Source organism: Talpa europaea (assembly GCF_964194135.1).
Source record: "Talpa europaea genome assembly, chromosome: 2".
Lineage (NCBI taxonomy): Eukaryota > Metazoa > Chordata > Mammalia > Eulipotyphla > Talpidae > Talpa > Talpa europaea.
Genome location: NC_140068.1, coordinates 29,165,175 through 29,181,037, shown reverse-complemented (window position 1 = coordinate 29,181,037; position 15,863 = coordinate 29,165,175). Strand labels below are relative to the sequence as shown.

At 34.4% G+C, this 15,863-nt stretch overlaps 1 protein-coding gene across 1 annotated transcript in view; it reads left to right on the top strand.

Annotated features, from left to right (window-relative positions):
* RSPO3 (R-spondin 3) overlaps nt 1-15,863 on the top strand; it is a 77,420-nt gene that overhangs the window by 37,273 nt on the left and 24,284 nt on the right. Inside the window, exon 4 of the mRNA XM_084228194.1 lies at nt 302-499. Within this exon, the coding sequence (XP_084084320.1) occupies nt 302-499 (198 nt within the window). The remainder of the gene's footprint in view (nt 1-301; nt 500-15,863) is intronic.

Genomic DNA, 15,863 nt, shown 5'->3' with positions numbered 1-15,863 from the left:
AAATTGTAAAATATTGGTTAGTTGTGAGTAATTATATTAGTAGCTGGGAAAATCAAATCTAGAGTAAAAAGTGATCCTAATACAAGACTAAGTCCGATAATATGAGCACTAAACTGAAAACATTCTATACCTGCCTTACTGTATTTTTTGGTTTATTTTTAAATCATCTTACCCAACCTGGTTCTTTAGGATACCAGCTCAGAATTTAGGCAAATATTGGTAGAAGCAAAACATTTTGTTTATTTAATAATCATGGCAAAGTTTGGAGCCAGCTAAGACTGTTCCTGCTATTCTGTTTCAGTGCACTGTGAGGCCAGTGAATGGAGTCCTTGGAGTTCATGCATGAAGAAAGGAAAAACATGTGGCTTCAAAAAAGGAACTGAAACCCGGGTCAGAGAAATAATACAGCATCCATCAGCAAAGGGCAACCTATGTCCCCCCACCAGTGAGACAAGAAAGTGTACAGTGCAAAGAAAGAAATGTCAAAAGGGAGAACGAGGTACAGTCATGCTAACAAAATGTATTTGTTGGAATCCTCATAATTTGATGCAAATTTCACTTTATTTCTTAGGAAATATCGGCTATTTTTACTCATATCTAAAATCTAGAATACATACCTGTAGGGTAAGTGGAAAAACTATCAGGCTTTTCCACCTTCCCACCATTAGCATTAATTATCCCTGCCGCGCTGCATGCATGCCTGATGGCGGGCACCTGGGTGTGGGCAGGCATAGGTGGGCACACCTGGGTTGAGACTGGGCTTATAAGGGCGGCATCACAGGGACGCCAACAGAGAGAGAAAGAATAGCAGAACGAGAGAGGAGAGAACGTGAGAGAGCCCAGAAAGAGAGAAGATTCCCTGGGGGTTGGGAGGCCTGTCTGCAAGCCTCACAGGCCCCCCCTGCACCCCTGCCTGCTGTGTACCTGGTAAAAGCTCAATAATAGCCTGAAAAAGCCACTGAGGGCTCCAGGGCTCTCCTTTACCCGTCTGCTCAGAACATAGAGATCCTGCACGGGACCATCCTGGCACTACAATACGAAACCATGATTATGTTGGCTGTGACAGAATAGAGATGTGATAATTTCTTTAAATGAAGACTGGTATCAGAACTTCACTATTAAAAATGTGCTAACCCTGACCAAGGGGCTGCACTGCAGGTGTTTGGTCCTATATCTTTCTTTGGGGCCATATTTCTTTTATCATCCACATTCCTAATGACTAGAAATCTATTGGAGAGACTCATAAACATAAGACCTAATGCCATTTGGTACAAGACCATGAGCAACTGTCATCAACTTACTCCTGTCTTCATTACCTACAAACCAAAGTCTTGCAAGTAAGTGGTAAGCTTTTGTGGCTAAATATATATGTAGTTAATGTGACTTAGGACTTTTAAAATATTTATATGACTTAGCATAATCCCTTCCAGCTCTATCAATGTTCCCTCAAATGGCATGAGTTTGTCTTTTTTGATTACTGAGTAGTATTCTACTGTGTATATATATCACATCTTCTTGGTCCAAAATAAATCAAAAGGAGAAATACAAATACAGGATGGTGTCACTTATAGGTAGAAAATAGAGAAACCAAACAAAGGGTCAGATAAGGCCAAACTGAAAAACTAACCCTTGAATATAGACTGTAGAACTGAGGAACCCAGGGAGGGAGGGTTAGGGTGGGGTGAGAACAAATTGGGAAGGAGTAATGACTATGGTGGTGGATTACAAGGCTTTGGTGGTGGGTGCACTGTAGTGATAATACCTGAAATGGGGGAGAGGCAGAGGGGTATCATATGTTCTCAAAATACAAACATGATTTAAACCAACATCTCAATAAAAAAATTAAATATTTAAATAGATATGTTTTTAATATTGACCTTACATTTAAGGTAAATTATGAAAGTCATATTTTATGACTAAAATACAGATTACAGAACCCATAATTAATATTTAAAAACTATGTTAATATTAAATAATTTTTCAGGGCTTGTTCTGAAGTCTTATGATTTCCAAGAAGAAATATGCCATATAATATGATGCTTTAGGGTTATTAAATTTCTACTTAAAAAGTCTTTAGTTGTTGACCTTTAAAATATAATTTTTCTATCTTTCTCTCTTTCTCACTATTGTCCTTGGTACCATTACCAAATCATAGGTTTTGAACTCATATAACTGTTGATAGTTAGCTGGTGAGCCAATAAATAATCCTCTTGACTAGGTACAACTTCAAAAGAGCTTGGCTGCCTGTGTATTGAACTTCTTTGCTTCTTTTATTCACTCATTCATTCATCATCATTTTAAGTCTTGTTAAATGGCCACAAATCATGCTAAGTCCTGAGGATTCAGCGCTGAATAAGATACTGTTTTTGTTCTCAGAGACCAATGAAGTGTTGAGATGTGCAAGCAAATAATTATAATTTCATATAGTAAGGGAGATTAGAGGTGTGTGAGCAAAGTTCAGTGGGAACAGAGGAGAGTGGTGTGCAAATGTGAACACTGCTTATATAAGGAAAAGCTTGGTTTCACCTGTATTTTGCTGTGTTTCCTAAACCAAGAGAATTGACTGTCTTCAGAATGTCTAAAGCCTGTTGCTGCGATTAGTAATCAAGTAGTTAATATGATAAAATTCTTGAAGAGATGGGTTAATTTAAAGGAGTTTTTGTAAGTTTGTAAGCGGTTTTGATTAAAATTACGTTTAAAGAATAAAAGTTGGCAAGTGAAAAAGGTCTTTCTGGCATTTGTTACCAATTAATTTAAAACATCTTAGATTTTAAAAGTTGGATTTAGAAATCAAATATTTCATCACTCTACTTGTTGGTAAGTTCCCCTAGCCGTACATTTACTTATGTTTACTAAGTTTTCTTGAGATTTAATGACTTACAGGTGGTCTTCGCTGATATTCTTTCCTTAGATTCTACATTACTAATTAGCGTTCAGTACAGTTTGCTTTTAAAATATAAGTGAATAGAATTCAATTGAAAATTAAATTATGTTACTAATTAAGTTTATTTCTTTTACTTGAGAATGTAGTCTTCTAATATATTTTGTTAGCACTTGAGTTATACATTAACACTGAAAATGCCAGTTTTTAAAAGTAGCAAAAAGAAGAAAAGTGATACCATAAAAAGATTAACATAGTAACCTGTGACAAAAGCTTGACTTAAAAGTTTCTTTCTGGTATTTTTTTTCTACCACTCTGATTGGAAAACAGTGGTGTTTTACACGTACAAGAAAAAATTTATACAACTAGGAAAATGTAGGTGCTTTATTATTTTTCAAATCTGACAATCCATGGACTTGCCAAGTAGGAAATGTGGATCTTATTTATAATCAAAATCAGATTTAGTTCCACTTTTATTTAATATTCTTTCAACATTTCACGTCTGACAAAAATTTGTCTCAATCGCCTACAAATTTAAGATAGAAAAGAAATAATTTCTACCTTTATTCTCTACTTCTCTAACCTAATAACTATCTTAATGTAAGCTTATCAGAAATCAAAAGTCCTATTTAAAACATTAAGAAACCAAATGGAAAGTATTTAAAAAAAAAACTCAAAATGTCACTTTGTCAAATGTAACATCAAAATAATAACATTACCCAGAGTGCTCTCTTTGAAGTTTTAAGATATATGCATGCAGATAAACATAATAAAGTGAAGATATGATTTCTCCATACTCCTATACTCCACTTGAATAGTTATAGCAAGAGTTGCTCTCAAATACTTATTGATTCATAAAATAAGATCTTTCAGGTTCATGACATGACCATTTAGATGAGTATGCTAAGAAATAATAATTTTTAAAAAGAAATTTAGCCTAAAAATCTTGAATTCTTGAATTTAAACTTATATATATATATCATCCCTGCCTGAAAGATTAATAGGTAGATACCTCATATTTGGAAAAGGTATAGAGCTTGTGTTCAGCTTTTTTTTTTTTTTCTGTGCTATAATTGCCAAAGGCAAAGTCTCTGGGGGAAGAGTGATAAGATCCAGAAATGACTTTCCAAAATGTTCACAAAGAAGTTGAATAGAAGGAAATAGTTTTTAGTAACAGAATGGATCATTCTAGTTGTGAGATGCTTTTTATAGGTCTAAGTTGGAGAATTCAATTGTAAAATTTTACACACACACATTATGCTTTACTAACATTCCTCTCATAGTTATAGTAAATGAATTAAAGATATAAATGTAATTTTCCCCTAAATCTAAATTTTTATCTAATGTGCTATTTGTTCACACACTTAGGATTATTTCACTCTGTCTCTTATTTATTAGTTTCCAATTCTCTATACATTACTAGCCTTATTAAGAAGTTAGTGCTATTCTATTTACAATAGCTAAGTTTTGGAAACAAATGCCCAAAAATAGATGACTGGATCAAGATGATGTGGTACATATACACCATGGAATATTACTCAGCATTTAAAAAAGATAAACACATGCAATTTGCAGCAACATGGATGGCACTGGAAGGGATCATGCTCAGCGAAATAAGCCAGAAAGTAAAAGAAAAATACCAGATGGTCTCACTCATAGCAGGAATCTAGAAAACTTAAATAAGGGACCAGGAAAAAGAATAACTATAAGAAAGAAAATATCAAAATCAACAAACAACTATGAACAAGAGACACTTTATGGGGGTTGGGGGGCGGGGAAAGGAGGGATTGGGGTAAAAATAAGGGGGTTGTAATTGTATGGGGAATATAAAAATAAGATTTAAATTAAAAAAAAAAGTTAATGCTATTGCAATAGTTTCTACCTTGAACTTATACTTGATTTACACATTTGCAATGTCAAAGGTGTATATATATTTTAAGCAATTGTAAATATTCTACAAATAAACTAATATCTAAAACTCCTTAAAATGTACTGATACAGAATTAAACAAGGGAAAATGCACTTATTGATTGCCAACATATTTATTGACTTTTTTGATATACTGTGTATAACCATTTTAGATAAGGACAAGTGAAAAAGAATAGAGAAATATATTATATTACATGTTTATATAATATACAAACCTGCATTTGAGGGAAATGGGTAGTTTTTGGGAGGTGGGAGGACAGCAAAAGGAGGATCACCAAATATGTTTCTCATTCATTTGTATATTTATTTATGAAGAGAATTTATTTCCTGTAGATACTGTGTTTTAAGGAAAATCGTAAAGAATGAAATCATTTTGTTCTTTGGCTAACTGCATGAAGAAGACCGATTAATTACATGTAATGCTTATTTTTGTGTTTTTATAAAGATTTATTTATGCATATTAACTGGGGTACAGGCCAGCAGTGGGCGAGACAGGAGAGGTCTGCTGCACCATGTGGGTAGCTCCCTGGCCCGTCACCGTGCTGCAGAGGCTGCAGATAGTTTCACAGTGCAGTGCTTACCCCCTTGTGCCACCAGAGAGGCCCTGTAATGTTTATTTTTGAAATAGAGAGGAGAGAGAAAAGCAGAATCATGGAAGTAATGGGACAGGATCTACTTTGTTGGTGTAAGGAAGAAATAGCTTTCTTCCTAGCAGAGAAAGAGAAAAGGAATCCATTAAAATATAAACAAATAAAAGGTCCAAAGACATTTCTAGGAAAGAAACAAATGTGGGAACTCGTTTATTATTTGATTTGATACATACTGTAGGTCACTCTATGTGACTTCCCTAATTTAAGTAAAAGATAAAGATTTCCTTCAGTCTGTATTGCTTCAAAAAATAAAAGTGATACATGACAGCTTATAAATTGCTATTAATCCTGCCCTGAAAGACTAGTATTATAAATATGCATTATGCTTATAATGAGCACAGTATTTTAAATTACAGTAAGCTCAGTTCTTAAAATCAAGCAGATAAGATGACTCTGATTTATTCCTAGATTTACTCCTGAGTTTCAGTTGTGCCCTAAAATCTTTGTAACAACAATTACAGTGATGAATGGCTACATTTTCTACAGGAAGGATTTATATTAAATATTGATTCAGATTCAAAACAAAACATTTAGCCAAGATTTCCAGAACAGTTCATTAAAATCCAAGTAGATGGATTCATTAGCTCAAAATTGTAAGATGCTAACTGGCTTACAGCAGTTTGATAATATGCTCTCCCCACCTTCACCTCATAAAGGCAGGCCAACTGACCTAGAGACACCTATTTTGTTTAAACTGCTTAGAAGATGTGCACTTTCTGCTCTCTCCCTACACCTAATCCATAGACTAGCCATTTGACACAGGCCAGATAAAATTCAACAAAGTACAGAACTAAGATAGTAAAGGCATTAGACACTGTGGCTTTCAACCAGGCATGATTTTGCTTCTCAGGGGACATTTCACTGTATCAGAACTTAGGGAAGATGAATGCTACAGGCACCCAATGGGTGGCACTCCTAAATAGCCTATCATGCACAGTACAGTCCTTCATAACAAAAATTATCTACTAATAGTGCAACAAATGAGACCCCTTAGTATAAACTCAATAGTCTCTCTTTGTTATTCCTTCCTGGTGTATATTTTGCTCCTACACAAATGAGTAGTTTGTTCAAATTCTAGGAAGGACCACTTGAAATGAAAAATTGCACATGGTGCAAAGCTTTGGTAACAAGGACAAGATGGTGGAACACAGGGGAAGATTTTTTTCCCCTAATATAAAGGTGGTAATCACGTTTATTAACAATCAATGTTCCTTTAATTTAAAATATCTCAATACCAGGCAAAAATATTCAACAGTTTAAAACCTTTGAGAAAGGTAGTCTGTTGCAGTAAATAATACCCTTCACTCTTAGAGGAACGATCCTTAATGTGAAAATGTACTTCCTCTTAAAGGCTAAGCTCAATATTTCATTTAATGTCCTCCGTGAAGAGACCTGCCAGTTGTTTAATCACTGTATTCCTTTCTCATCATCAAGACTAATTGTGTGGCTACAACTTTCTCTTGTTTTTTAATGATCTCCTATCTTTTTAGGTTGAACCAAATGAAACAGCCATTTTTAGGTCATAAAAGACCAAATTTTAGCAGTTTATGTGGGTCAACCTAATACTTCAAAAATGTTCCCTTTAAGTTCTGTAAATAGTAAACCAGATCTAGAGTACAGCTGTTACTGATAGAAAAATTACAGTTTTTAAGATATCGCATCTTAATTTAAATATTAAGCTTTTAATAATACAACAAGTGTATTACTATTTTTGATGAATGTAAGATCCACCAGTATCTAAAGATCCCCATAAAAGCATGGTTCATCTTCAGATCTTTTTCAGTCATGTCCACTGACTTTATTTACTTTTCTCCTTAGTTAGATTGCTCAATTCTTATTCTTTTTTGTTTCATTCCCACCAACTCCAGTTTATTTCTTAAGACATAAAATCAGCTTACAAATTCGATGAATATGTGTCAGAATGTATTGTCTTAGAGATAAAAGAATAGCATACCCTCTGGGGCAGACCCCAGACTTGCTCATTGTTTCCTCTGACAGTGACTTTACAATGGCAGAATCTTTGTGAGGATTCTCTGTTGCCTAGGTTTGTAGGTTAAAGACCATGTCAATTTTACGTACCTTGTATGTAAAATTTACTCAGCAATGATAGAGCAGGATTACAATCAGCACCTAGATAGTTTTGTAAAAAGTGAAATAACAGTAATTAGGTTTCTTGCCTCTGACACATTTTCAATCCCATTGTATGTTCTTGAACTTCTCTATGTTAAAGAAAAATCTCTGCATAAAATATTTTTTTTTAATTCATGCCTTGCAATCAGTGGCATAGTCATTTAAAAAATAACTTAACCAGCAGGTATTGTTTCTAGAATTAATACCAAGTTAATATCATGCCATTTTTGTAGACTGTAAGATTTTGGGGACATTATTCATGATGGTCATAATTCATGTTGTACATTAATCATAGTGAGAAATTCTGCTATGTAAGTAGTCCCTTGTTATGGTGGCAGAAAAATTATATTTAATGTTTTCAAACTCTGCCAGTGTGTTGATAATGTGTCCCTCAGCATTCCCCTTCTAAATCAATCTTTACAACAAATTATCTTTGAGAATGCCTATATTTCCTAAGGTTTTTTTTTTTGATATTTATAAATCTAATGCTTTCATCTCATTAGTGTGTGTAATATAACCCGCCCTCTTCAGGTTATTGAATGGAGCAGTGGCTGTAGTATACAAGCATTCTCAGCCCCTAAACACTGATGTTGCCCTTTTTTTGATCTTGTACGTGAGGTCAAAGTTATTTCAGTTATCTCTGACTGCATAACAAGTAACCCGAAAACACAGAAACTTAACGCAACAATCATTTATTAACAATAAATGTAAGTAAGCAATTTGGACTGAGACTCACTGCAGTTCTTCAGGCTCCCTTGTGTGGTTGACTGACTGAGGACTAAGAAGATTGTGCTGTTTCAGTCATCACCAAAATGATGAGGTGTTCTAAGAGAAAGGGGGGTACAGTTCCTTATGTGGGTCATCTCAGAACCAGCACAAATTTATGTTCATCTTGTTCTGCTAGCCTATGGAAGTCACAAGGCCTGTCCTGATTCAAGGGTTGAAAAAATAGATTATACCTCTGAATAGGAGAAAGCCAAAGTTGCTTTGTAAATGGCATTCATTTACAGGGATGAGTGGAGAACTGTAACCATTTTTACAATCTACCACAGAACTCCTTCTATTGTTTGTCATTGGATGAGTGTAGTTATTCATTCAACAAACATTCTCTTACTGTCGAGGGTACTGTCCCTTCCTTTGTAAAAACATAGTGAGTAACACAGGAGATGTGTAAATTATTTCTGTTGTACTTGTCAAATTGTAGAGAGAAGGATAAGAAAAATAAATCAAAGGCTAGGTCAAGATACTGTCATACATTCAATAGATATTATTATTAAAGTGCTATCTATGTGCTGGGCACTCTTAGAAACTAAGGATATAGGAATTAAACTGAAAGATAAAAGTTCCTTTCATCGTGTATCTTACATTCTAGATGTTGGCATCATGGTTTTGTTTGGTCCTCAAGGTAATGACCATTGTAGGTACACCCAAGTAAACACGTTTTTCTTTGCTGTATGCGCCAGTAGTTGCAGTCTTCATTAGAGTTTCTAACACATACAACAACCTTTGTTTCCCATTTCTTTTTGTTTGGGTATCAAGGCAAAAAAAAATATATATATATGTATATGTATGTATGTATTTTTTTCTATGCCACCATGTTGATATGCTAATATGTGTTTGTAAGATGGCTAAGTAGGGTTAAAGGTACAACTTGTGGCTCTGGAACAGAGCTGAGTTAACCGGCTCTTTAGAGAAATGATCCCAAGACCTTGGCTTCATTTAGAGCCTGTTCTAGCCAACTGAGATCCCTGCCAATTAGGAGGGTTCCCTAGAGAGAGACTCAGAGAGCATCAGCATAAATTTAAATTCTGGACCCCCAAATATAGTTTCCAAAAAGGCCTTCTTGTCCTTTGCTAATTACAAAGTAAACATTTCTCCAGCAAAAAGACACTTCCTTCTTTCAAAGCTCCTGTCCTCCTTCCCACCTCCCTTACACAGTCACTCCTTGAAACTGCTAGTGTTGCTGAAACCTCTTTGGCAGAGAAGACATCCACATTTGAAGGCACAAAAGAATTATTCTTTTCAGAGATTGTTATCTTGTTCTCTTTTTATCTACTCCAGCTACTTCTTCATAGAAGCATTACAGACTAACTTTGTAGATTGTTACAGCCTGACAGAAAGGACTGGATACCTGTCCTTAGGCCTCCTAAGTCCAAGCAGTTCTGACCAGGTTGCAATTAAATGCTGTGACATCATTAAAACAAAAATATTTTCAGACTTTTTTTTTTACATTAGAATCATGTCATTTTTAACATGATGAATGCAATGCACCACTCAAAAGTTTTCATTCTTATATATTGCTCTAAAGCCAGATCTCCAATAGAATGAGGTGTACCTGTATATGTTTTCTCTGTTTATTACCCTTGTTGTCTCTTGCTGAGTGTCCCTTCCACTCAGGGGAAAAGCTGGACCTGGGTAGCCCTTCCTTTATATCTACATTGCTCCTGATGCAAAAGTATAGTTGCTTTCTCTCTTTCAGTGTCCAATCTGAAGAAAGGACTCAAATTGACAATATGTGCGTCACATAGCCATGCCTTAAACCAATCACTGTCACAGGGGCACTCTGTCTAAGTCTATCTAAGTCATACACCCACTGTTGAAGCCAAGAAACCATTTTGATTGACACCTAAAAATAGGAGTGCTATGCTGATAAAACCAAATGTAAATGACTGCATTCTAAAACAAAAAAAAAAAAAGGAGGGTTCAAAATTTGCAAACTCTAGTTTATCCACTTTTGTGTGGTAATCCCTGTCTAATATTACTTACAGGAAAAAAATTTAAGTGAGGAAGAAAATTTTGCTACTTTAGACTAGGGAGACATGTCTAGCATAATGCTAATATTATTTTCATTTAATTTTTTTCTGCTTTGTCAGAAACATTTTTATGTGGCTAAACTGGCTCTTAAATGAATAGCAAAAGAATCCACTACTCATATGAATGGTTTCTGGGATTGATTTGTATGAACTTAAGTAAAGACATGTCCATTTCCATTTCTAGCTGCTGAGTGTTCTGTGTAAAATGTCCAGTGTGGGTAATGACCTTTTGCTTGATTAAGCATCAGGCCACTGAAACTTTAAAATTAACTCAAACCTAATTACTGGACTTTTGTGTTTATACTGTGTATACACCACTCGGTCATAACTCCTGTCTCTGTGAGCCCAGGCTGCCATAATTGAGAAATAAGCCTTGTAAAGGGTTGTTTTGTTTATTTGTTGTTTCTGCTCAAAAAGCCTGTTTTTGCCATTTTTGCAAAATATCAGATTTAAGAGTTTCTGGACAGAGTACAATTATTTTTTTACATTTCAATGCAAAACATATTTTTCAATGAACTATTCCTTTTACTTTTGCATTACATAAAAATCTAATATTCTGAAAGAACCATGACACTTTTTCACTGATGTTTTGAATAACATCACATTTTAGGAAAGGAAATATTAGCATAGCAAACTGACTCTTGGGAAATATGAAAAATTGCTATTTCCAAAAATAAAACACATGGAGATGTATGTATACATAAAGTCAGCAGTTAATATCTAAATATTATAACCTGTGAACAAAAATTATCCAACAGAACCAATAACCAGTTTTTTATAATGTAATTAGTAGAATGCTGTTTAGACAGAATTATTTTTATGGATTATGGACATATGGTAGTGAAATTCCCCTTAGAGTAATAAGTATAATCCATAAATATCTTATGTGATATTCATCTGGTTTTGAACCAACATCAAAATCATAAAGGAATTTTGTTTTATTTCAATTTTGATTTGTTTTCAATTGCAAGGACAGTTTATTAAGGTATTTCACTAGCAAATCTGTGATGGATTTACACTTGTCGTATTGTCAAATTTAGTTTTGAAACATGTAGGAGAAAGGAGTTTTTATATTTAATTTCTCTGCCCCTGCCCTTTTGCCTCCTACTGTGTTTTATGCCCGGAGACCTCTTCCTCCTGCCTACTATCCTGCCTTATCATCCTCCCCCTACCCCATTCCTGCAAGTTTCCTAAATTTTCAAAGATTTATCTGCTTATAGAATCACTGTTTTTTCTTGCTTCTAGTCTTCAAGATATGATGTTAAATATTTGTATCAGTTTAATGAAGTAAGAAAGTACTGGATAGTTTGAAAAACAAAACCATCTCAATTCAATTCTGGATTTGCTATTTGTTTAGTCTTCAAAAAAGCAATAATTTTAATTATCAAGTACTGCCTCCATACTATGGTACTTATGAATACCTTAATGGTGCACATTTGTATACCATAATGGTGTACAGGGATAATCAACATTGGTTCCCATTTTTTGCTTTCACTGCTGTAATAAAAATCTCTATAACATAAATAAATGAATGCACTAAATTTCTGTCAAAAGGAAAAGAGGTGATTCATCAAAGTATTTAGAATACAGATTCTGGAGGCATAGTACCTATCTTCAAATCTCAGTTGTGCTTTTAACTAGCTATATGACTTTAAGCAAATTACATAGCCTTTGTGTACTCTATTTTCTCATCTGTAAAATGGGGATATAGCAGAGTTATAGTGAGGACTTAGGTAGTGTGGAGTCAAAACTTAGACTTGTGGTTGGAACATGATAAGCACTCAATAATTGTGAGATGTAGTATAAAATGGAGTCCCATTTTGGCTGGATGAATCAAAGTCTATGAATTTTTAAACATGAATGCATTCTGCCAGATTATTTTTTTTAAAAAGGTTTTAATGGTTCATATTTACAGTATATCAGAAATGGCTAGTTTCTTATGTTTTTGCCATTACAGATGTTATCAGTCCTTTAAACTTTGCCAATCTGATGGGTTAATAATGGCATTCTCCTGTTTTATTATTGATATTTTTCTAACTATTAGTAAGGCAAATAATCTATATAGGATAGTTACCTATTTACATGTTTTCCCTATTTTTAGCAATTTCTTTTCTGAATCGGTTGTAGGAGTTTTTTGTATAGGAGGGCTATTAGCCTTTTGTCATGTGTTTAGCAAATAATTTTCTTATTCTATTATGTTTTAGTGGATTTTTCCTATCTTTTAAATAACACAATGTTTCCTTCTTGGTTGATCATTTTTTTAAATAATTTATTAGATACTGTAATCTTATATATGCAATAAACATGTATTGTACAGCAATTATTGCCTGACATATTGATAGCTTGGCACACTAGCATAAATGTATTTGTGTGTACATATGATAATTGATTTGTCTATATCTATATCGATCTGTCTAAGCTATCTTGCCCTATATCCCTTAGAAACTCACTACTCCTTTGCATAGGTAATTATGAGGACATGTGTATTAGGACTAATTTAGCCCTTTTGTATAGTGATAACAAAATATGAATCATCACAATGAGAAAAGCCAAAATGATCTAGGTATGTGTAGCTCATCACTTCATCTTGTCAGTCCTCCTTTGGCAATAAATGATACCAAGACCTAAACAAATTAAGTGATTTTGCCCACATGTGACCTTATCATGAGATAAGTAGAAAGGAGAATAACTAAAATGGGTCTTTCTCAGTGAATTTGTCCCTCTGCAGGGAGAAGGGGGAGTTGTGGCCAGATACTCTGGAAAGTTAGGTTTGACCTTTAAGCTAAGAGAGTTTTCCCTGAAAAGACATTCTAAGAAAGGACACTAAAAAAGTGGACCAAAAATGAAAAGAAACAAAATGCAAATGGGGAGAATTTTAAAGGGAGAGTGGTGACTTTTAATGGCACTCTAACTGAATCTTGCTTTGCTACTGATAACAGATTGTAGGATTATCTACAGATGCTTACAAAAAGAGGGAAATGAACTAGCAAAGTTGTTCTAAAATGTCTTTTTGTAATAGAACCCTCTACATTAATGAAATCTTATGTAGATCCCAATATATGTAATAGGCAAAATCAGATGTGTTTATTGTTAGTGAGGATATGAGTAATTAGAAATTCAGTACAGTGTTGGTGGACATGTGTAATGGCCAAGCCATGACAGAAAATAATATGGTGGTTTCTCAAAAATTTAAAAATAGATTTGCCATATGATTCAGCAATTCCACATCTAGATATCTCTCCAAAAGGATTGAAAGCAGAGTGTGGGAAAGGCATTTACATACCTATGTTAATAGCAGCGCCATTAGCAATAGCCAAAAATAGAAGAAACCCAAGTGCCCATTAACAGATGAACAGATAAGTAATATGTGTTATGTACATATAATGGAACATTACTCATCATTAAAAAAGGAAAAAGATTCTGACTGTGGTACAACATGGATGAATCATTAAAATATGATGCTAAGTGGAGTATGCCAGTCATAAATAGATAAATACTGTATGATTCCACTTAGAAGTTATTTACAGGGGCCTCCCCTGGTGGCACAGTGGTTGAGCGCTGGGCTGCAAAGCTGCCCACAGCTTCTGCAGTGCTGGTTTGATCCCCGGCTGCCCGGTGAGGGTCCCACATGGCGCGACAGACCTCTCCTGCTGCGCCTGCTGCTCCCCTCAGTAGTGTATTTCATCGGTCTGCCTGTTCTGCTGATCCCCGCTCTGGCTCTGGTGAATTCTCTCACCCTCCTGCGCTTCTGACTGTACCCAATGCTTGTATAAATATATAAATAAATCTTTAAAAAAAAAAGGAATAAAGGTAAAGCAACAAATTAAAAAAAAAAAGTTATTTACAGTACTCAGATTCATAAAGAAAGAAAATAGAATGTAGGATCCAGGTGGGGGATTACGGAAAAGAATGGACAATTGTTATTTAATGCACACAGAATTTCAGTTTTGCAAGACAAAGGATTTCTGGAGATGGATGGTAATAGTGATTGCACAACAATGTGAATGTACTTAATGTAACTGATTTGTGTTCTTAATCATGGCTAAAATGATAAATTTATGTATTTTACCACAGTATAAAATAATAGAAATACATAGAAGTGCTTTGTATTGACAGGCTAACCAACCAAGAGTTCCTTGCTAGAGTACTACATATGAAAACTATTAAGCAAGATGGTTTCTAAAAATCTCTTTTATGTGTTTCAGTTATATTCATGCTAAAACCTGAACTTGAGAAAATCATATTTTTTGTTAGGAAAATTGCTCAAAACTCAGAAGGGAAAAATAGGTTGGTAAAAATAAGTTGGTATGCTCCCCCAAGGTATCAAGCAAAGGTTATGTCAGGTATCATAGTGTAATAGTATGCTGTAACTGTAGAATGTAAGGTGACAAGAAATAAGTAGCTATGGATAGTAACTCTCTCAAGATATATTAACATGCTGAGCTTTGTGTTTCTCACATTTTCCCCCTTAAATTTATGGAAATGTCCCGCATTTGTCATGCAAAGCAGTAAGATTATGGAAAAGACTTGAAATTTTGTAACATTCCTAACTTATAAGACTGTACACATCATCTTTAGCTCATAGTAATGGTAAACGTATGGCCCCGTGTCATTTTGACCATTGCTTCTTGTTATTTGTCCCACCTAATCCCCTAGCACAATGCTGGATTCTGGGTTTCTGTGATTTATCTCTCCTTTCTGATTGCTAAATGCATAATCTAAAACACTAGATTGCAAACTGGCCTTAAATTGGCTACAGCTTAGGAGAACTATTCTGAACACTTTTTATATAAACTCTAAAGAGGTCAGATTTAGAAAAATCTCAGCTGCTGTACTTGGATCCCATGAGCCACTGACCATTTATAATTAATATTAATAAATGGCAGATGACAGATGTTTATTGCTTAACTAAAAATGTGTGTGCAATACTAAATTTAAAAAAAAAAATGAGTTAGTTTAAGACCCAATGGACTTGAATATATGTATTTGGAATTGTGAAAGGATAAAACATGTGATCCAGAATCCTCTAACTGCAAACACCTAAACTCCGAGGGATGCTTAAAAGTGTTTTTAATTCACCATATTAAATATTTGATTACCATGAAACTCTACTCCTTTAAACTAAAATGCCTATTTCACAAATTTTTATTTCTCTGGAATGGAGACTTAGAAATCTTCAACATGCCCTTAACTATTGATATCACATGTGAGATCTCAGAATTGCTTAACATGTACAACTTTTGTCATCAAAAAAATATATATATTACACACACACACACACACACACACACATCCATCTCCAAATACTGGGTTGCTTTAAATTCCAGTGTTAGCCACACTAGCTATAACTACAGGCAGAGAATTTATTTACCTCTAGACACTAAGGAGTTAGGACACAGCAATTTAGTTACCTACTTATGTTATTCTGAGAACTGGGTAAGATGGATAGAGATTCGACTT